Consider the following 20,848-nt stretch of genomic DNA (forward strand, 5'->3'; position numbering starts at 1 on the left):
TTACTCTCGACACGATTGAGAACCCATTTCGACATGGCCCCCACATCGACTCGAGAGTGGGGGGCTTAATGATATGCCTAATTGGGCCAACCCAATGGGCCTACAATTTATTTACCTACTGAGCCACGAGCCCAATATCGAAGACAATTATCACCGAGGCCCAATCACCTTCAAGTAAGGTTCGGGCCCGACAATCTCAACTAAGCTATAAATACACAGTTGAACTCATTCCATAAGGTACGTCCTATTAACTGAGCAATACTACAATACGTATTCTCTGGACCATTTCTATGATCAGCACGTCTGACTTGAGCGTCGGAGGGGTTTCCGCCGGATCAACCCCCAGCGTAGTTCACGTGTGTTCATTTCGCAGGTACCTCTGGATCATCAAGTTGTCAAGCTACTGATCTGTTTTGCTCTCCCAGTTCATTTTCTACACCACCCCAGATGATCTACATTTTAGCATCATCAATTGCCATGGAGTATCTCGAGATGGGGAATCGAACTCAGGTCTTTAGAAGCGGATACGGTTGGAAATTGGAATGAAATTTTCGAATTCCGTTAATTTCTCAGGTCTTTAGAAGCTGATACGGTTGAAAATTGGAATGAAATTTTCGAATTCCATTTATTTCGGCAATTAAATTTTGATTTATTAACAAGATTTATCATTATGAATTCCGAAAGTTCCAATTTGTTTTTTCAGAACGGAATTGGAATACATATTATGTTACGATTTCTGATCCGATTTTAATTTCTGAAAATTTTGAATTTTTTAAAAAATATATATACTTGTAATATCAATATTACTATGCATTTTGTATTATATAAAATTGAAATTTTACGAATTTCTGCCGATTTTTCGACACGAATATTTCTAATTTTGGAACAAGTTTTTCCGTTCCAATTTTTTCGAATTTTCTTGAAACGGAATTGGAATTAATTTTTCGACTACCGGAAAAAAAAAATCCAATCTGATCCGTCTGATATCCACCAATCTTTCAATATTTGTTAGGCCCAAAGCCTAATTCCTCACAATTGGGGTAATAATTCGAATTACAAAGCCCAATTCCAAGAACCCACCATTCTTGAAAACCCCATCACTGACAGTGACAACTGCCGTCTGATTTTTGATCCTTAAATGCGTCGAACCCACGCGACAAGTTTGGCACATCATTCGATTCTCTGCTAAAAACCCATCAAAAAAAAAATCGAAAATGCCGATGAAGGTGGTGGATGCAACAGTTTCAACATTTGGAGAGGTTTTTGAGAAATTTAAGAGTGAGGCTGATAATCACAAAGCAAATTTAATACTTTTCTTGGCCGACAATGAACCATCCACCAATCTTAGTTGGTGCCCTGGTAATACACTTATCACTCCACCCTATAATCATATATATCTCTTTGTTCTTGTTTGTCTGATATTATATTGGTTTTTTTTTTTTTGGTAGATTCTGAGTTGTTATATTTTCTGGAATTTAATTGTTGTATTAATCTTTTGTAATGGGTTTGGTTCTTTCTCGGTAAAATTTAATAGAAAAATATTTTTAAAAAAAAAAGAATCTTGAGAATTTTGTGGTTGTGTTCTTGATTTTTATTTTTTTTTCACTAAGGATTAGTTTTTTTAATTTTTATTGTTTTTTTGACAAAATTGTGTTGTGGGTTTTGGATGGAATATAAGTCTTAATCTGACATGATTTTCAATTGAAAAAAAAAAAAGAAAAGGAATCTTGAGAATTTTTGTGGTTGTGTTCTTGATTTTGGTTGCACTAAGGATTAGTTTTTATTTATTTATTATTATTTATTTGACAAAATTGTGTTGTGGGTTTTGGATGGGATATAAGTCCTAATCTGACATGATCTTCAATTGAAAAATAAAAAATAAAAAAATAAGTGGGGGATTTTGAAAAACAATATGATTTTAAATTAGTGGGGGATTTAATTTTGAAAAAAATTAATTTTGAGAACATCAAATTTGATTTAATCATGATGCTTAATTGCTTATAGTAGATTTTGTTATTCTAATTCCAATTTTCTCTTGAATATAGTGTGATAATATGTTCACTTTTATGCAATCTAAACATCACTAATGAAGAAAGACACTAGAAATAGTTTAATGTGAATCATTTATCATCTTCTCTTCGTTTTCTTGTCTATTTTTTTTTTGGGTTTCGTTATCGGTCATAAAAATTAAATTACATTGAGGGGCTTACACGAAATCCAAACTATTTGAGATACTTTCGACTTTTTCGCAAATTTTCTATTTCGTTGATGTCGTTTTTTTTTCTACTTAAGATTGTGTGAGAGCTGAGCCAGTGATATACAAGAAGCTAGACTCTTCGCTCGATGACGTGGCGCTTTTGAGGGCGTACGTTGGAGATAGGCCGACGTGGCGAAATCCCGTCCATCCATGGAGAACGGACTCGAGTTTTAAGCTCAGAGGGGTTCCGACTCTGATCCGTTGGGAAGATGGTGCTGTAAAAGCCCGTCTCGAAGACCATGAAGCCCATGTTGAGCCCAAAATCGAAGCCCTTCTATCCGGAAATTAGATGACGATTTCTTTTTTCTTTTCGTTTTGTTTTCGATACACTTTTTTGATGGAATATTAAGCTGCTCTCTCTATCTTTAATAATGTGCACATTGTCTGAAGGGTGTTTGCAGTGAAATGTCTGGATGTGTTTTAATCATATTTGTGTTCGTTTACTCGCATTCGATATTTCAATCCTTCATTATCGAGATGTGTGCAGTGGGGGGTTAAAATCGGACCGATCGGATCGTAATTGACCCTTTTGGAAAAATTATGATTTTTTCGAATGTGAAAAACTAGTACCAATTTCATTCCAATAAAAAGCGGGAAAAAGAAATTGGAAATTGGAATTTCGGAAATTGGAATGGATTAACTTTTTCCAAAATCGGAAAATTTCAAATCAAAATTTCAGAATTTTCCAATTTTCCCTCACCTTAAATATAAAATACATGATAATATTGGTACTTTAATTGTAATATTCGTAAAAAAAAAAAATTGGATTATTTTTGGAACTTTAATCAGATCAGAAATTGGAACCTCGTAATTTCGGAATTTGTATTGAAAACAAAATGAGAAAATTTCGGATCGGAATTAGCGGAAATCAGAAATTCCGTTACAATTTCATTTGCACCAGCAAAATTTTCATAAATAAGAGCCTACAATATGAAGAATATTTGGAACTTGTGTATATTCTTCAAAAAAAATAGATCAAAATATATGTATCTTCATAAATATTAAGAAATACTAAATACTACTATTTTTTAAGTTAAATAAATAAAACAAAAGGCCTAGTAACTAATAATAACTACTACTTTTTAAGTTAAATAAATAATAAACAAAAGAAAAATAATTTAGTACAAATTCTTCCTAGTGAAGAAATTCTTCTCTGGTGAGATTATTGCAGGCCCTGCTAGTGTACATTTCCACCTGCATTAAAGACATTAATACCTATTAAACACTTTTTTCTCGTTGCAAAATGTACCGATTCCAAATAATTTCGATAATTGATAAGAAAAAAAAAAGAAATATTAATAATCAGACCCGTACCTATTTACACGAATAAATAGCACAATTTTTCAGCCGGAGAATTGCCCCTTCGATAGTTTCGGAGTAATCCTCAAAATAATATCGTCGTACGGTTTCTCTTGATTTGTATCTATAAGTCCGTAATTCTTCAAAACCTGCAAAAATTATATATAGATATATAAACCGATTTAGATTCTATTTCATTAGCAAAAATATTACACGAATATTAGGAAACATGTGTGTCGGAATTTTAGAAGTTACCAAAGTTTCGTAGAACATTCTAGCACATATTTTCTTGGGTTTGCCTTCTAGAATCTTCTTCAAACTGAGATCTCCCGGTGGTTTGTTCGAGTTGTTGTCCGAGATAGGAGTTGCTGAAGACTGCCTTTTCAAGTACTGTGCCAAAGCCCTGCAAACGAAAACCAAAACATTAAAAAAAAAAAAAAAAAAAAAATTCCAACTACAGTAGAACCTCGATAAATTAATAACCTCGTTTAAATAATAATTTCTCTTGGTCCCCACTCGATAACAACGTATAAAATTATTAGTTCGATAATTTAATATTTCGCTATATTAATAGAATTTTGCCGGTCCCGACTGTATTAATTTATAGAGGTTTAACTGTAAGTGAATTACCTTGTTCGTGAAGACAATTGTTGCAGCTCGGGGGTTCCTTGATTCTTTGAGAACATACCAAATTCCGGTGTTGCTTCGGATCCTATTCAAACACGCGTAAGAAATATCAGATATCCTGTCTTAAAATCAATTCGTTTTAATTTTTTTTTTTTTAAAGCTCCATTAAAAGATTACCGATTGTTGAACTGCCATCTTGTTCTAGAAATCCAAGTTCCTGCCACATAAGTAAAGATATAAGCATTTCAAATGCAATAGGCTTATAACTTTGCACGTAAATGTCGATAAATAAATAATATAAAAATAAATATATTATATAAGCATGCATAAAGAACATACTCCTGGAGAAGGCACAAGCTCGGGAATGTCGGAATTGAAAGTGCCCCCGCCAGTATTGGGGGTTTCGATTTCCGAGAAAAAATTATTCGATGGTCCATTGTCTGGGGTGTGGAATATTCCGTCCCCATCGGTATATTCCGTCCGTCTTGACGGCGATCCAACAGTGGGGTTCACAGGAGTTGAGTAACCTTGTTTATTTGGAGAAGGCAGAACATCGGAGGGTATAAATCTCTCCGGTGTAGCAGCACAGTCGTTATTACGAAGCGTTTCGATTTCCATATCAGTAGCGACGACACCTGTCCCTTCGTTCGTTTCCTCTGTAATAAACCGATCAAGTTTAGAAGAGACAAAGTCGTCTCTATGTATGCTTTCCAGGTCAGCACAAGATCCTGCATTGTAATAAAACCCGATTTAGAGAAGAAAAAAAAAAAAAAAAAAAACCGAAATTCAAGTGATAAATAAATAGTACTTACCAGTTATAAACGGGTCGTAAAGGACACCTTCCTTTCTCATTCTCGATCTTTTGTTTCGTTTCCAAACGTGAAGGGAATCTAAAGGACTCGATCTCCTTTCCCGAAGAATATCCTTCGTGTACTTTAGGTTATTCTTCAAGTACCTAAAAATCGTCAGATTCCAAACATTATGGGATGACATTAGATACAAAATCGACGAAACATATGACAAACAAATCGTACTCATTGTTAAGGACAGTTGTCTCGTCAAAGAGCTGTCTCCTGTTCCTCCTAACTCTTGCCGGCTGTGCGACAGGTGGCGTCGGTTGTAGTTCCATTTCCGGTGATTCATGGACTGCCACAAAATAAATAAATAAAAAGTAATTATAAATTGTGATGGTTAAGTAAAAAAATCGATGATAAAAAACAATTGCACCCACCGAAATGAATTGGAGAATCCAACCGCACCGGCGAATGTTGTTCTTGGTGATTTTCAAACGAAGGAACATGGTCATCAGCCGGCGGCACCACTGTTGTTGTTTCGGGTGTAGATGGAGTGGTCGAAGAGGTTTTGTTATCTCTATTGAATTGTTCCTCGAGGAATTTATCGGGCTCCGCCCGATCGGGCAGCTTCGGTGAATTGTTAAAATCGAAACCATTTCTTCTAGCATCGCGCATCAATTCAATACTCGGTAAATCTTGAGGAGTTCTATTTCCGACATTTATATCATCATTTCCAAATAGATTATCATTATTATTGTTGTTATCGTTGCTAGGAGGAGAACGAGCATCGAAATCATCTGGAGGAGGAGGAACACTGCAAGGGCAAAAGAGTAAAATTACACAACTCGCTCAAAAGGGCAAAAGAGTAAAATTACATAATCTAATGGAAAAGGACATACTCTTCGTCCATTGGCTCGTGCGTAGATTCTGAATTGTCTCCCGTGAAAGACGAATCCTTCAAATCATGCTGCGATAGATAAACGGTCTTCAGAAAAATATGAGCACACAAAAAAAAAAAAAAAAAAGATATTTAAATGCATATGCAAGAAAATGGTGTTACCTCGTTAAAATGGATGACGATATAGGGATCTCTATCAGTCGGAATTTGCTCTGTGACAAAATATCGTAAGTCGTAAAATCAACATTATTACGAAAAGAAAATTAAGCCGTCACATTTGATATAAGTAAGTACCTGTCAAAGTTATGTCCTCTTGCCTCAATAAATGAGAATCCTCGGACCTAAAGAATTACAAATCCGATAATTAATCTTCGTACAAACCTAAATATTTTCGCCAAAAAATAAAAAATTAAAATTAAAGACTTTTACCAGTCGTTGCGAAAATCGTCCAACTCGAAGGAATCAAGATTAAAATTTTCTGGCAAAGTGACGGACTTAAACGAAGCGTGTGTCGCGTCGTTAGGAAGATTGACGTTCACGGTTGTAAAAACACGGTTTATTGTAATCCGAATTTCGTTGCAGTCTTCGTAGAGATAGTCGACTTGTTTCGAATATATGCGTACGACTCCAAGTAGAAGATGCCCCGACATTCTCAGTGCAATAGGCACCTCCGGAAACATGATTCTCTCTGCAAATTGAGTTTCATAACAATATTCAATTTTTTTTGCAATAAAAAAAACGTAATTTTAAAGTACGAAATCAAGAACAAACGCAGAAAAGAACTCCTATTTACAAACATTTCAACAACTTTCAATTTTTCAAAAAGACGTAGGATTAAATGATTCCATATCTGCTGATGCTAACATTTAGTAAATATACACTACTAAATATTCGAACTCAACTGTGGAGTGACGTCGAATTTGAGTAAAAATTAATATATCAATGCAAATAATATGAATCGAGAACAAAGAATCTTGATTGGTAAGTGATATTCTTTTTAAATCTATCTACGGAAAAATGTAATCTTTAAATGAATATCCACATTTGCCATAAATTTGCTGAACATAAACCGAAGATGAAACAAATCTCATGAAAAAAAATTGAATCTTTATCACAAATCAAAGAAATGAACCCGCATTTGCTTCGTTTTTCTCTAATCGAATAAAATAAAACTCTTATCGGCAAGAAAATCAAGAACCAAAAGTGGATTCACAAAAGGACGAAAAAACCCTTAAATTTTAAGACTACAAATTGATAAAATTAAGCGGAGATGAAACAAATCGCATGAAAAAAAATTGAATCTTTATCACAAAATCAAAGAAATGAATCAGCATTTGCTTCTTTTTTCCCCTAATCGAATAAAAAAAATCTTATCGAACGGCAAGAAAATTGAGAACCAAAAGGGGCTTTTAGCAGGGAAGAAAAAAAAACCCTTCAATTGTAAGACTACAAATTGATAAAATTAAGCAGAGATGAAACAAATCGCATGATAAAAATTGAATCTTTATCACAAAATCAAATAAAATGAACCCACATTTGGTTTTTTTTTTTCCCCTAATCGAATAAAAGAATATTATTATCGAACGGCAACAAGAAAATCGAGAACCGAAAGGGGCTTTACAAAGGGGAGAAAAAAAAAACCTTAAATTTCAAGACTTAAAATTGATAAAATTAAGCAACAAATAACTAAACACCACACGGCCAGGAATGCAGAATTGACTACAAAATCAAGTATTAGCTTCTCATGAACTGAAACCCTACAAACCACTAAAAAAAAATCTGCTTTTCTTTTTACATAAATAAACAGAATGGTAAAAGTAGGTGCGAGTACAGAAATAGGCGAATCGAAATCACGAACCGACGGTGGACGGAACATTGGTGGCAACGTAGTGAGATTTTTTGAGCCTGTGCTGCAAATGGGCGGCGCACCAAACAGTGCCTAAAGGCCCCTTCCTTGCCAGAAACGTGTGCGAATAGAACATCCCCTTCTTCTTCTTCTATACGGCGGCGGGCGGCGGGATGCGGTGGCGGTGGGGTTTGGTGTGTGTTGTGTGTGTGAATTAAAAAGGGTAGGGTGGGCGGGGTGGGGGGTTTTGGGGGGGAGGGGTGGGGGGGGGAGCGGGAAGGGAAAGAGGCGCGAAAACAGAAAAAAATTGATTGAATTTCCTGAATTGTTATGTGAAATTGGGGCTGTAATTTGGGGGAATTTACGAGACTGCCACCGGATTTGTGGCGGCTTCCCACGTACGTTTTCTACAGTCTTCCTCTTGCAACGGTGGACGTGTGGGGGTGGGGGAAAGTGGCCACGTGGCAAATTCTTTAAGGAGCCGTTTGGATTCTATAAAATTTCGAATCTTCATGGAATAATTGAGAACAATTGGAGACTTTTGAATAAGGAAATATGTGGCAATATATTAAAAATATTTATATATCTATTTGAGTATTAATTTTGTTGTAATAAACTATATACACACTATAACCTCGATAAATCAATACACCATGTTTTTAATGACATTCGCTTCATAATAAAAAAAATTCGGTCCCGAATTAGTATGGACGTACTAAATTTTCAGTTCGATAATTTAATATTTTTTAGCTAAATTGTTATAATAATTTAATTGTCCCGACTGTATTAATTTATAGAGGTTTAACTGTATTTCTATTAAGGGGTCTTAAGATATAAGTCACTGGTCCTTATTAGAATTAAATGACAAGTCTAATTAAAATTTTCTTCACATTCTTTATTAAATTCATTCAAAAAATGCCCCTCTACTCACAAATTCAAAATTACAACATACTGTAAATATACTATAATGAACTATGTTATTATTTAACATTTTTAAGTTTGTATCTAGCATTTTTTTTTTACGTGGAACACGTTTTTTTTCTTTTTTCCCCCTCATTTTTCATATTTTTTTTATTATATAAAAATCTATTGTTTCCCTTATTTTCTATATAAATTGAAAATTATGATTTCTTTTGTTTTTTTTCATTTTTCTTATTTTTTTATTATATAAAAACCTATTTCTTTCCCCTTCATTTCAACATAAATTAAAAATTATGGTTTTTTAATATTTTTTTTCGGTGGTAAACATCTATAGAAACCCCTAGGAACCGTAGTAATCCGTAGTTACCCACAGACATCTTAAAACTCTAATTTCTCCTTTGAACCTTAGCCGCCAGACACCACAGACATCCATAGACACTCATAGACATTTGTAGACATCCAAATCGAAAAATCTTAAATTTTCCCTACCAAACCCTAGATCCGATCCGCCGCCGCCGCCGCCACCACCACCACCGCCACTACTCCTCTCTCCCTCCCCCACACCCAGACCCACCTCACGACTCATCCCTATTGGTTGCCAACAAACAACGAGCCTACCATCCCCTGCTCAGCGTCAAAGAGCCTTCAGATGCAACCACTACACCGAGCGCCACCATAACCGTCGCATTCTACCATAACCGCCGTCACTATAGCCGTCGCCACCTACCATAACCACCGTCAGCCTCTATACTATTCCACTATAATTGAAAAGAGAAAAAGAAAAGGAGGAAGAGGAGGGGGCGTGAGGAGAGAGAGGGGGGAATGTGGAAATGTGTTGAGTGGCGTGAGAGAGGGGAAAACAGATAGAAAGAAATGAGAAAAGAAAAAAAAAAGATACGTGACTTTTATTATGTATTGTAAGGGTATTTTTTGATTAAACAAAAATTAAAGGATGTGTATCAATTTTTATTTTAAAATAGGGATATAATTAAAATGTTCTATTTGAGTTGTCACTTATATCTATATAAGTTTGGTTTGAGGGGTGTGAGGCATATTACCCCTTCTATTAATTAGTATCAATAAAACCTGTAATGAATTTTAATGTACTAACTCTTGTCCACCCAAAGTTCCATTATTTAACTAAAATGTTCAATCTCACACACAAATTATTGAATCGGCAAAATTCATTTATTTTATCGCGAAATAACACACAACCATATCAGACATTAGAAAAAAAATATCAATTTAATAAACAATACTAAATATTTAAAAAATATTAACAATAAGAAATTATTTAAAAAATGTTCAAGAGAATCGTGGAAATGTTGAATTCATTGTAGTTTTTGAGTGATTTTGAGAGGACGCCCGAGAAGGAAGAAACGAGAGAAAATTTTACAAGGATAGAGAATTTTTTTTTTCAATTTTTGTTCATTAACTTTTAGTGCGAGATTTAACACCTCCCATTGTGTAATCCAGCCAATTTATATGACTCAATCAATTTAATACTTATCTTTTGTTAAAATTTATTAAAATACTTTTTACGAAAATCTTATATATAAAAGAAAGAAACGCTAGGGCAACCCTAAGAAACCCTAATGTCATATTTGTATTTTTTTTTCAATTTTTATCAAACTTTTATCTCCTTAATATTATTTTAAATATTATTTTCGAATTTTATCATATTTGTATCCCCTAAATATTATTTTAAATATTATTTTAAATATTATTTTTTAGTTTTATCAGATTTTTGTCTCCTAAATATTATTTTTTTATTTCTATCAAATTTTTATCTCCTAAATATTATTATAAATAATATTTTTTAATTTTATCAAATTTATATCTCCTAAATATAATTTTAAATATAATTTTCAACTTTTAGCACATTTTTATCTCCTACATATTATTTTCGAATTTTATCAAATTTATATCTCCTAAATAATATTATAAATATTTTTTCGAGTTTTATCATGTTTTTATTAGTTTTTTATCTCCTCAATATTATTTTCAATTTGAATCTTATTTTTGTCTCCTAAATATTAATTTCGATTTTTATCTCCTAAATATTATTTTAAATAATAATTTTGATTTTAATCATATTTTATCTCCTAAATATTATTCTAATTATTATTTTCGTATTTTATCAACTTTAATCTCATTAACATTATTTTAAATATTATTTTTAATTTTTATCAAATTTTTATCTCCTAACTATCATTTTAAATTTTATTTTCGATTTTTATCAGATTTTTATCTCCAAAATATTATTTTTTGATTTTTTATCAAATTTTTATCTCCTAAATATTATTTTAAATATTATTATCGATTTTCATCAAATTTTTATCTCCTAGATATTATTTATAATAATCTGATTTTCGATTTTTACAGAAAAGGGTAAATAAATCTGATTTTCATACCTAGCGGATTTTGAGACATCGTTTTACAGAATGTCTGCAACATTTGAATTTTATTTCTTCCCTACCTAATGCTTCTTTTTTTGGTAACCCGACTTAAGATTTTGTTTCTTATCTTCTTTTTCATCCTATTGACTGTGTGGTAATTAGTTTACATCTTTTTCCATCATGGCTTATAGGTAATTTCATTTTGTTAAATTATGTGTTTCATTAATTTATACCAAAGATTTCAAATTTTATGTATAACAATTGTTTCATTTTATATGTTATTGGACATGTTATTGAAAGGGATGATTTGAGAGAATTAACCAAAAATGGGCGGAGCCACAAGCTATTGGAAGTCGACATTCAAGACTTATTGTTTGTATGCGATATTTAATTTATAGTTTATATTTATTTTTGTTTCTTAATTTTCCAATTGTTAATTCCAGTTGCAAAACAACCTTAAAATGAAGCAGTGGAGAAGGGCTTAGTTCCGATGCAAGATGTATAGATGGTCTTTTACGATGGTATGTTGTCGATAGTTTAGTTTTGATTATGTTAATTAAGTTATTGAATCTAATTACTTTTAAGTTCAACATGAAAGACATAGTTGATGATTTTTTTCCTGGTTCAAATTTTCAATCTACTGGTATTAGCTGATTCAATTCATTTGGAAAATTATTCAACAGCAAAGTTTTTTTTTTTTTTTTTTTTTGTGTAGTATACTTAATAATGTTCCACTGATGAATTATTAATGAATGATTATAAAAGAATTTTGATCATACGATACATCAAACGTTTGTTTATATTCTTACAACATCAAAACAATGCAATTTGCTATCCCGTGCATCGCACGGGTACAATTACTAGTACATTTAATATATGCGTTTATTTCTTCTTCGACATTAACATTCTCTTCCACACATTCTCTTCCACATAGCGAATTTAAGTATACAACCCTTGGAGTACAAACTTAGTTTTTTAAAAGATATTTTTTATTTCATTTATTTGCATTATTTTGTCAATTGTATTTTCTTGAATCACTTAATTTTCTTTGTTTTTGAAGTTTTCTTTTTTTTTTTTTAAATTAGCAAGCTTATGATAGAACACTAACTTTTTGATGACTAAAGTGGTGTTTGCAAATGCTTTTTTAAAGTGATTATGCGGTTTTTTTTGCTCATAATCTGTTTTTAGGTGTTTACAAAATTAACTTTTGCTTTTGCTTCTCTTAAAATAATCTGCTTTAAGCTATTTTTTTAAAAGCACCATTAACCCTGTTTTTTCAATTTTAGTTCATTTTCCGAAATATTTGCAAACACTCCCAACTTTTAGAAATAAGTACTTAAAACTAACTTAAATCACAATCACTAACTTCTGCTTTTAAATAATTATTTGCAAACACCACCTAAATATTTAAAATTATAATTATGTATTCTTACTGATGCAATAGCTATTATTTTTATCTGAATACTCATTAAAATTAGAAAGATCTTGTTAATACAAAAAATATTTGCTTAATTACTTGTGCTATTTTACATTATTACTAAAAAAAATGTTAACTGAAAAACAATTAACATTTGGGCTGTCATTCTCAGACTTCGAGTGGGATGTCTACGTAGGCCCATTTGCTCTTTATCGCGCGTCTGCCTTAAATCAATGATTAAATTCCACTTTCCATTTTTTACTTTGGATCGATACCATTTACTCCATTCGACTCTCGATTGCATCGATTTGCCCCTTGTATTTGAAAAATGTCTCAATGCAGCCATCGCCGTTAGTTTTCAGACATTTAACATTGACACCGTTTGATCTAAGTCTGAAAATTACAAAGAAAACACCCCTCTTAAATAATTATTAAAAAAAATTAAAAATTAAATAAAAAATAAATTGTGGATGACGTCGTGGACTATATTTTCTTGTTGTCTTGAATTTTTTGTCCATGTTTTCTCGTTGTCTTGATTTTTTTTAATTAATTAAAAAAAATTAAAAATTGAATAATTTTTTTTTTGTCCATCTCAAATGTTTTTTCGTTGTCTTGATTTTTTTGTATTTTTTGTCCATGTTTTCTCGTTGTCTTGAATTTTTTTATTTTTTTTTTATATTTTTTTTTTGTATTTTTTGTCCATGTTTTCTCGTTGTCTTGAATTTTTTTTTTATTTTAATAATTATTTAAACTGGGAAATGTGGCGAGCTTAGATCAAACAACTAACAGCGATGACTAGACACGGCCACGGGCCGGGTTTGACCCGGACCCGACCCGTGGATTGCCCCGCCCCGCCCCGTTGACCGTTGACCGGGACCCGCCCATACGCGGGTCGGTTTCGGGTCCCCAGTTTCAAGACCCGAGACCCGACAGGTCCACCCGTGGGACTTGACCCGAGTGTTAATTGCAGCTTATTATCCAAAAAGGGGAAATATGCAATAACCCCCTCAAATAGAAAATATTTTGAACTAAACTCAATTGACTATTAAAGACTTTTGCTTACACCCAAGTTTCATTCTTAATTAGTGAGACCCCACTAACTAGACATGATAAGACTAAAGTGTCCTTTTGTGATTAGGTTTTTAACGTGATATAATTTATTTCACTATTTCACTCCCCCCCTCTCTCTCTCTCTCACGTTCTCAATCTCTCATCTTCTCTTCTTCTTCTTCGTCTTTTTTTTTTTCCTTTTTTTCGTCTTTTGGCAGATCTGTATATACGCAAGTATTTTTGGGCGAGATCGAGGTGCCTAGTCGTCGTCTTTGTAGCGCTCTATGCTTGATGTTGAAGAAAAAATGCGTGGAAAAGATCAGAGATTGTACGGAATTGTATGTTTTTTGTTTTTTGTTTTCTTAATTTAGTCTATGGATTATAATGTTTGGTTCGCAATTTACGAGCGTTTGTTTTGTTCAGAGCAAAATGTATGGGGTTTGTGTCGTCCGAGTTGTATCTGATTTCATTTTATCTCGATTTACAGAGTAGTCACATAATAGTCATGTTCACTGTTCTGTTAATAATTATGACTATTGTTAATTCACTCGATTAGTGATTTATGAATTTCTTGTTTGTTCTCCACTCTCTCTTTCATTCACCGTCGTTGTCGTCGCCTCCCCCTCCTTCTCTTTCGTTACTTTCGATTTTTTTCTCCAGATCTGGAGCAGAAGCATTAACGTGACTATAGTCTGGTTCGAATATGACTATCGATGATTCACTCGATTAGTGATTTATTAATTTCTCGTGTTCGTTGTTTCTGTCGATTTCTCTCTCTTTACACCACCATCGTCTCCCACATAGATTTGTACACCACCACCACCGTCGTCGCTCGTTGCCGTCGCCTCCTCCTCCGTTTCCACGTAAGGCTCTTTCTCTCTTTTTTCGTTATCTTTATCGTTTTCTCAGTTTTTTTTTTCCAGATGCCATCACCACCACCGTCACCGCCTCTTTCACTCTCTTTCCTTCACCACCGCCACCACCGCCGTTGTTGTCGACTCCCATCCCTCTCTCTCTCGTTATTTTTCTATCTTTATTTTTGTATTTTCGATTTTTTTTTTCAGATCTGAACAACAGCAGTAACATGACTATAGTCATATTTATGTATTTTTCGAATATGACTGTAGTCATATTCGAATATGACTATTGTTGAATATAATCTATCATCTTGTTTTCAAGTTGACTTCTAGTAAGTAGATTCAAATTTTTAATTTTTTTTTTGATTTGGTAGCAATTTTTTCTAGGAATTTGAAAGCAGATTTTTAGGAATTAAATTGTTATTATAGAAAGAGAGGAAAAAGGAATAATTGAGATAAATTATACTAATTAATCCTAATTAGCGGGATTTAGGTGCCTAATTAATAGGAATTTTGTAAATAGTGCGGATTTAGTTGCCTTATTAATAGGAATTTTGTATATTTATTAAAAAAAAACGTGCAGATTTAGTTGCCTTATTAATAGGAATTTTGTTAATACTAGATAATTATTAAAAAAAAAATGGGTAGTATAAGGGTAAAATTGGAAATAAATATTCTAGGGGGTTTTCACAAAGGAAGAATTATGGTATGGACATATCACTATTTTTTATCTATTGAAGGGGTGTATTGCTAATGACCCCATCCAAAAATGGGTCAGATGGGTTTCGAACTCGGGGCAAATTGAAAAGAATAGGAATAAATTTCCACACTGAGCCAAACACAACGTTTGATAATATATAGGCAATAAAAAATATATATAATATAATAAGCCGGTAAAATGATTTAATTGGCATATAAATATGTTAAATAAATTATTAATTTTCATATTAATTATTAGTAAATAAGTTTAATTAAATTATTAGCAAATGCAAACTTTAAATATATATAATCACGGTTAAATACTTCAAAACATCTATTATTAATTACTATATTAATATAATCTCCACTATTGAAAAATATATAGGATTGAATCAATTCAATATTTAAACAAATGCGTAGACTTAACACAAAATCACTTTTGTAATTAAAATCGATAGTGTGAAAAAATCGAATGAAAAATAAAATAAGATGTTTATTTAAAAAAAAAATTAGATTATAACTCATTTCAATGAATTTAAATCGATTAACCTCAATTGTTGACAATAACTTGTTAATATTATTGAGTATTTTATCATAAGATAATTATTTTAAAATATAAATGATGTTTAACAAAAATAGATTATATCTCATTTTAATTAATTTTCTTACTTTAAAAATAATATTATATATGACTAGTATATTCAAAATATTATGATGTAATTTCTCCTTTAATAATTGGTTTAATTTGTAAAAATCGTAGGAATTAAATTGTAGATAATATGATTTAATCTTTTTTTACATATACATTTTATTCAAATATTAGAATTGAATCGTAAGATTTAAATGGATTAAGCTCAGGTTCTTTCAATTTATTTTATTTTTTATTATATTATAGTTGTTAATAATTTAATTAAAATTCTTTAATAATTATGAATGTGATTATTAATAATCCAAACATTATTTTTATAATCATTCTACACTTAATTTAATGGTATATATATTTTTTCAAGTAATTTCACAAACAATTGCCTTGTCTCACTTGTTTGGATTGGCATACACATTTGAGGCAACCAGAGTTCGAACACCATTCAAAGCATATTTTGGACAAAGTTTAAAAATCCGGTTCGGACCCGGCCCGGCCCGGAACCGACCCGGACCCGGGTGGAGTACAATGTGGTAAAATAATATCGAGCCAAAGTATATGCGGCCCGGCTGGGGTAAAGTAATACCGAGCCAAAGTATATGAGTAAAGTGAAATTTACGCTCAAATAAAGTAATGAAAATAAATAAAATATGAAAACAATTAAAATGATTTAAAACCCATTTATTTTAGCACGAAATGACCCCAACAAATTCAATTAATTTGTTATTGTAGTTAAAAAAATTATTTTGGTCATTTTGTAAACGAAGTGGAAGAAGTGTACAACACCCCTCTCTTTATCTTAAACCATAAACCATTGCGTTTTAATCGAAGGTTTGTCGCTATTTCTGCTTCGCCGTCGTTGTAATTGAAGTTAAACCGCTTGAAATTTAACGGCCATACCTTATTAATTATAAAATCTTTATAACAAATTCTCTTTTCCTTGTATTCTAATTTTGTATAGCTTATATTTATCAAGTATATAAGATAACATAAAATTTTGATTTTTTTTCTTCTAATAGAGATAATAACTAAATATATATTTTAAATAGGAAATAAATAAAAATAATGACATCTAAAACAAAATTCTATCCAAGCAACTATCAATAAAACATGTCACATATCTAAGTGTGCGTACTGTCACGGACTTGTCCTCTTAACAACGAACTGTGCCTTAAATGCTTGGATATGTTGAATTATTGTTGGATGACTATTTGATCTAACAGCTAGGAGTTGTTCACTAGACCACTCCAAAATATTCCTACAAAATATCTACAAGGGAGGGTTCTAGAAAGTTTTCAAAAATCCTCCAAGGATCTCTACCCATCTCTATACGTTTGGGTCAACTTGGATCTAACCTTATTTGCGCTAAGTCTCGGGCTTCTTAACCTCTCAACCCAAGGGAAACTGGCAAAGGGTTTGGCCACATTGGCGGGCCGTGACAGTACGTTAATCTGCAGGTCGGGGAAGGGTTATTTCTGTTGGGAATCGGACACGTGTACGCAACGGAAAACAAAAATTTTATGTGAATTAAACGAATTTAAAACACATAAACACGTGCTCGATAATTAAAAACAATTAATTGCGTACATTTGCGTTTCCAGCGAAATTAATAACAACATACATGCTTAATTACTTAACCGAAATTAAATCAATTAACATGCTCGCGTTTATATCAAATAATCATGCTCGCAATAATAAAAACAGTTTCATGTAGACACGTAAAATCATACATGATTTTTATTGAAACGAACATGCATATATTAACTTAAACGACAACGAATCGAATGACAATGGATTCGAAACTTTACCTCTTGAAGTGTGAGGTAGGCGCACTAAGCAAAGCTGGATTGCCACGTAAACCAATCCATGTAATATGGGGCAGCAACGGCGATGCAGCAGCGGCGATGAACCGAGCTACGGCGGCGCGTGTGGTTCACGCGCTGTCTTCGGGCGGCGTGTGGAGTTGCGTGCGGCGTCGGCTCGTGTGTTGCTCCTCGGTGCTGCTCCTCGATTCTTCGATCTTCGATCTTCTTCCTCTTGGATTTTACCTCGTATACTTTGATCTACTAGAACGTGGCACTAGACACGTAATAGTTAGAAAAACGGAAGAATAGAAAAGAGGAAAGAAATACCAATAGGATCGGCCAACGGATGGCTGATTCCGGCGAGATGGTGGCGACGGCGGCGATGGTGACCGCGGGTTGAGATCGACCGAGAGAGGTGAGAGTGGCTAGGGTTTAGTTCGTGTGTTATCTTTGTGTAAGACCTATAAATCAAGTATTTATAGTGTCTTGCAAAAAATCCTAACGGGCTTAAGTTGGACCGGGCCCAACAACTTAAGTTCGTTAGTTCTTTTATTTGCTCGCCTCTCTCAATTCGATGATCGGAAAATTGTAACAATTATATTTTCGGAATCATTATAATTTCCTTGTCATTACGAGTGCCAACTCTCGATTTCCAACTTTCCAAAAGTGGAAACCCTAATTCAGAGCACTTTCTAAACTTGAAAACTTCCCGATTTAGAAAGTTCACTAAGATGTTCGCCTATTCTTTTCCTTTTCTTATTCTCATTCATAATTCCAAATCACGAATGTTGGACCCAATCATATTGACTTCCAATCATGCAAATATAAACCATTTTATCTCTGACCGTTTATTCAAAGATCTCATCTGCACGAGCAGTGTGACCCTCGTGGGCCCACAACCCTTTGTGGTCAAAACTCGTCCCTTAGAGTTACGATTAAGATGAAACTCGTTTCACTTTAATCACCCAACGAATCAAGATTGGCGTCTCGCAACTACGCGTCATGATTCCCTAGATACAAATAAAGTGCCTGCAAGAACCTTCAGATATAGTTAGCGTACAGTACGATCCCTTCGATTCATATGTCCCGATTGAATTAGAGGTATTGGTTCATCGAGACCTCTTTATTTGTTCAATGACGGTGCGATCGTTCTAAGTGTTGTAATCGTTATGTGCATGACTTAGAGAATCGAATTCTCTAATCATCACTTAGTCAGCTCTGGCCAGAGACTTAGAGAGATTACAAACTATAAGAACACACAGGACAACCAAGACTATTCTAGCGATCGAATCCCCGACTACAATGCATAGACCTCTCACTAGATTTCAGACTGCACGAACACTGGCCCTTGGGGTGGTCCTCGGTGGAACTCAGAGACAAGTCACGATACAGCTGGTCCTCTAGTGAAGTCACGGTGATGTCTAGGTCATAAGAACTAATGGTGTACAACTATACCACATATATCTCTACTCAATTATTGGGAACCACTTAGAGATTTTTAAGGAGAGAGAGTTCAGTGAACTCGTCAACTTACGAGCACCCACTTATGCATGCCGATATCACAATATCGTTTACTGATGAGATGCAGTACACATACACTAAGTGCTAGTCTCTTAATGGGAAAGGCCGATATCTTCATTGGTGGCGTAACCCTTCGACTAGAAACACGTTTAACAGTTATAATACTTAAGTAAATATCTCACGATCCTAACGACCAATTACTAGTACTTGTAATAACTGTAAGGACTATATCTATGCTTGTGACAGAGGGACAAAGATATAGAATGCCAAGGTGTTTTATCATTAATACGAATAAAAGTTCGTTTATTACCATAATAAATACGAAAGACCACAGTCACATGTTGGCTTGTTGGTCACCTACTCTAACAATTTCTATGCTACACCTGGGGCACAAAAATATACAGTAACATATACGCAGACGCACAAAATCACACATCAACACATTCACAGATTTCCAGAGTTTCAGACAACACTGGGCGCATGCAAAAACCCACATTTGCTTTTGGATGAGGAGCAAAGGTATTGACAGTCGCACACACCAATTCCATTGACAATTCACGGTCGTTTGAACCGGAAGAATCTCCATTTGAAGGTAGCTTCACTTTCCTGAGTTTATAAAAGTGATATTCGAAAATAATTTTAATCGAAAATGAGAGAGAGGGAGGGAAACCAGAACTTCTAATCTAAATATAACTCTATTATAGTCTGATTGACACTTTGCACCCTCAAATTACATGTGATTGGCACTTTGCATCCTTAAATTAAAAGGATAGTATAGTACAAAGAAGACCAATTCCCTAGGTTGTGGGAAATTACGAGGAGTCTCTTGCTATTTTTTTATTTTAAGGTTGAAGAGTGCCAATTACCACTCTATATAATTATAATAATAACAATCCTAAGGTCCCTTTTGGTTGCCAAGATAAAATTAGTCGAGATAAGATTAAATAGTCTAAACCGCAGACGGCGGCTTTGTTTGTTCTGTTATGCGTTATTCTTCGAATGGGTGTTCTTGATAGAGAAAACACCAAGCCCGCCATTAATCCAATCAGTGTTGTTAGAACCAGATCGAACCGGCCGGTCAGACCGATTCGACCGTGACCCGGCAATAAAGCGGTCCGGTCTAATATCTAAAACCGAAAAAATCGAAAACCGGGGTCAAATGACTAAAATCTGGTTTGACCGGGTAAAACTCGAGAACCAACGAGTCAGTCAAGGAACCCAGTTTTCTGTCAAAACGTCTCGAATCATCGTTAAGTTGGTTATTTGTGGCTAGATTTGATTGAATCTTCACATACTTAGTAGTGGATGGCCGGATCTAGTCATGAGTGGTCGAATGATTGTCGGATATGATCATGGGTGATCGAATAGGGTTAGCCAATTGCTGGATTTGAATAATAAAAAATGGAAAAATATAGAGTATAAGCAATAAAATATAATAAAAAGTGAAGTAAATTAGATAAAAGTGAAAATAATAACTCGGAGATTAAAAATATAAAGAAAATAATATTTTTAAAACATTAAAATTAATAAAATAATGGCATATTAAAAAAAAAAAAAAATCCGGTTAAACTGGTTCGACCCTATAAACCCATGATACAAATGGTCGTCCGGTTCTATAGCCGGTCCGATTATGAAAACATTGAATCCTATCATAAAATCCATAAAATCCATTTATTTAGACTTGAGAAAGAAAACTCATTAGCACAACTAAGAAATTAACGTAGGGTTTATGAATTTATATATCTTTATCTTATATATATTAGCATTTTTCCCCGTGCGATGCACGAAATATTATTTAAATAGTGAAAAAAAATA

General features: G+C 33.4%; 2 protein-coding genes across 2 annotated transcripts; one reads left to right on the forward strand and one right to left on the reverse strand.

The window, feature by feature from the left end:
* The first annotated feature begins 1,033 nt into the window (after positions 1 to 1,033).
* LOC105964735 (Thioredoxin superfamily protein) lies at positions 1,034 to 2,684 on the forward strand. The gene is made up of 2 exons (XM_012989238.2): positions 1,034 to 1,359; positions 2,293 to 2,684. Exons 1-2 carry the CDS (start codon positions 1,215 to 1,217, stop codon positions 2,544 to 2,546), a joined length of 399 nt encoding a protein of 132 aa, XP_012844692.2. The 5' UTR covers positions 1,034 to 1,214; the 3' UTR covers positions 2,547 to 2,684.
* Positions 2,685 to 3,197: 513 nt separating this feature from the next.
* On the reverse strand, positions 3,198 to 8,182 carry SYN3 (Rad21/Rec8-like family protein). Its single transcript, XM_012989259.2, has 14 exons — positions 7,734 to 8,182; positions 6,305 to 6,563; positions 6,170 to 6,216; positions 6,038 to 6,087; positions 5,877 to 5,944; positions 5,415 to 5,791; positions 5,218 to 5,329; positions 4,996 to 5,138; positions 4,523 to 4,911; positions 4,361 to 4,400; positions 4,187 to 4,268; positions 3,812 to 3,959; positions 3,572 to 3,705; positions 3,198 to 3,451 (listed from the first exon to the last, which is right to left on the reverse strand). The coding sequence occupies exons 1-13, from the start codon at positions 7,855 to 7,857 to the stop codon at positions 3,601 to 3,603; spliced, it is 1,944 nt and encodes a 647-aa protein (XP_012844713.1). The 5' UTR covers positions 7,858 to 8,182; the 3' UTR covers positions 3,198 to 3,451; positions 3,572 to 3,600.
* Between the last annotated feature and the right edge of the window lie 12,666 nt (positions 8,183 to 20,848).

This window comes from Erythranthe guttata, chromosome 14, assembly GCF_056151865.1.
Source record: "Erythranthe guttata isolate IM_541 chromosome 14, IM_541, whole genome shotgun sequence".
In the NCBI taxonomy this organism is placed as follows: domain Eukaryota; kingdom Viridiplantae; phylum Streptophyta; class Magnoliopsida; order Lamiales; family Phrymaceae; genus Erythranthe; species Erythranthe guttata.

Bases quoted from the DNA above. Each gene is read 5' to 3' on its own strand.
- LOC105964735 (XM_012989238.2), top strand. From the start codon at position 1,215: ATGCCGATGAAGGTGGTGGATGCAACAGTTTCAACATTTGGAGAGGTT. The intron at 1,360-2,292 runs GTAATACACTTA...TTTCTACTTAAG, and splicing joins CAATCTTAGTTGGTGCCCTG to ATTGTGTGAGAGCTGAGCCA.
- SYN3 (XM_012989259.2), bottom strand. From the start codon at position 7,857: ATGTTCTATTCGCACACGTTTCTGGCAAGGAAGGGGCCTTTAGGCACT. The intron at 5,792-5,876 runs GTATGTCCTTTT...TTGCCCTTGCAG, and splicing joins CACGAGCCAATGGACGAAGA to TGTTCCTCCTCCTCCAGATG. The intron at 3,706-3,811 runs GTAACTTCTAAA...TAATTTTTGCAG, and splicing joins GAATGTTCTACGAAACTTTG to GTTTTGAAGAATTACGGACT.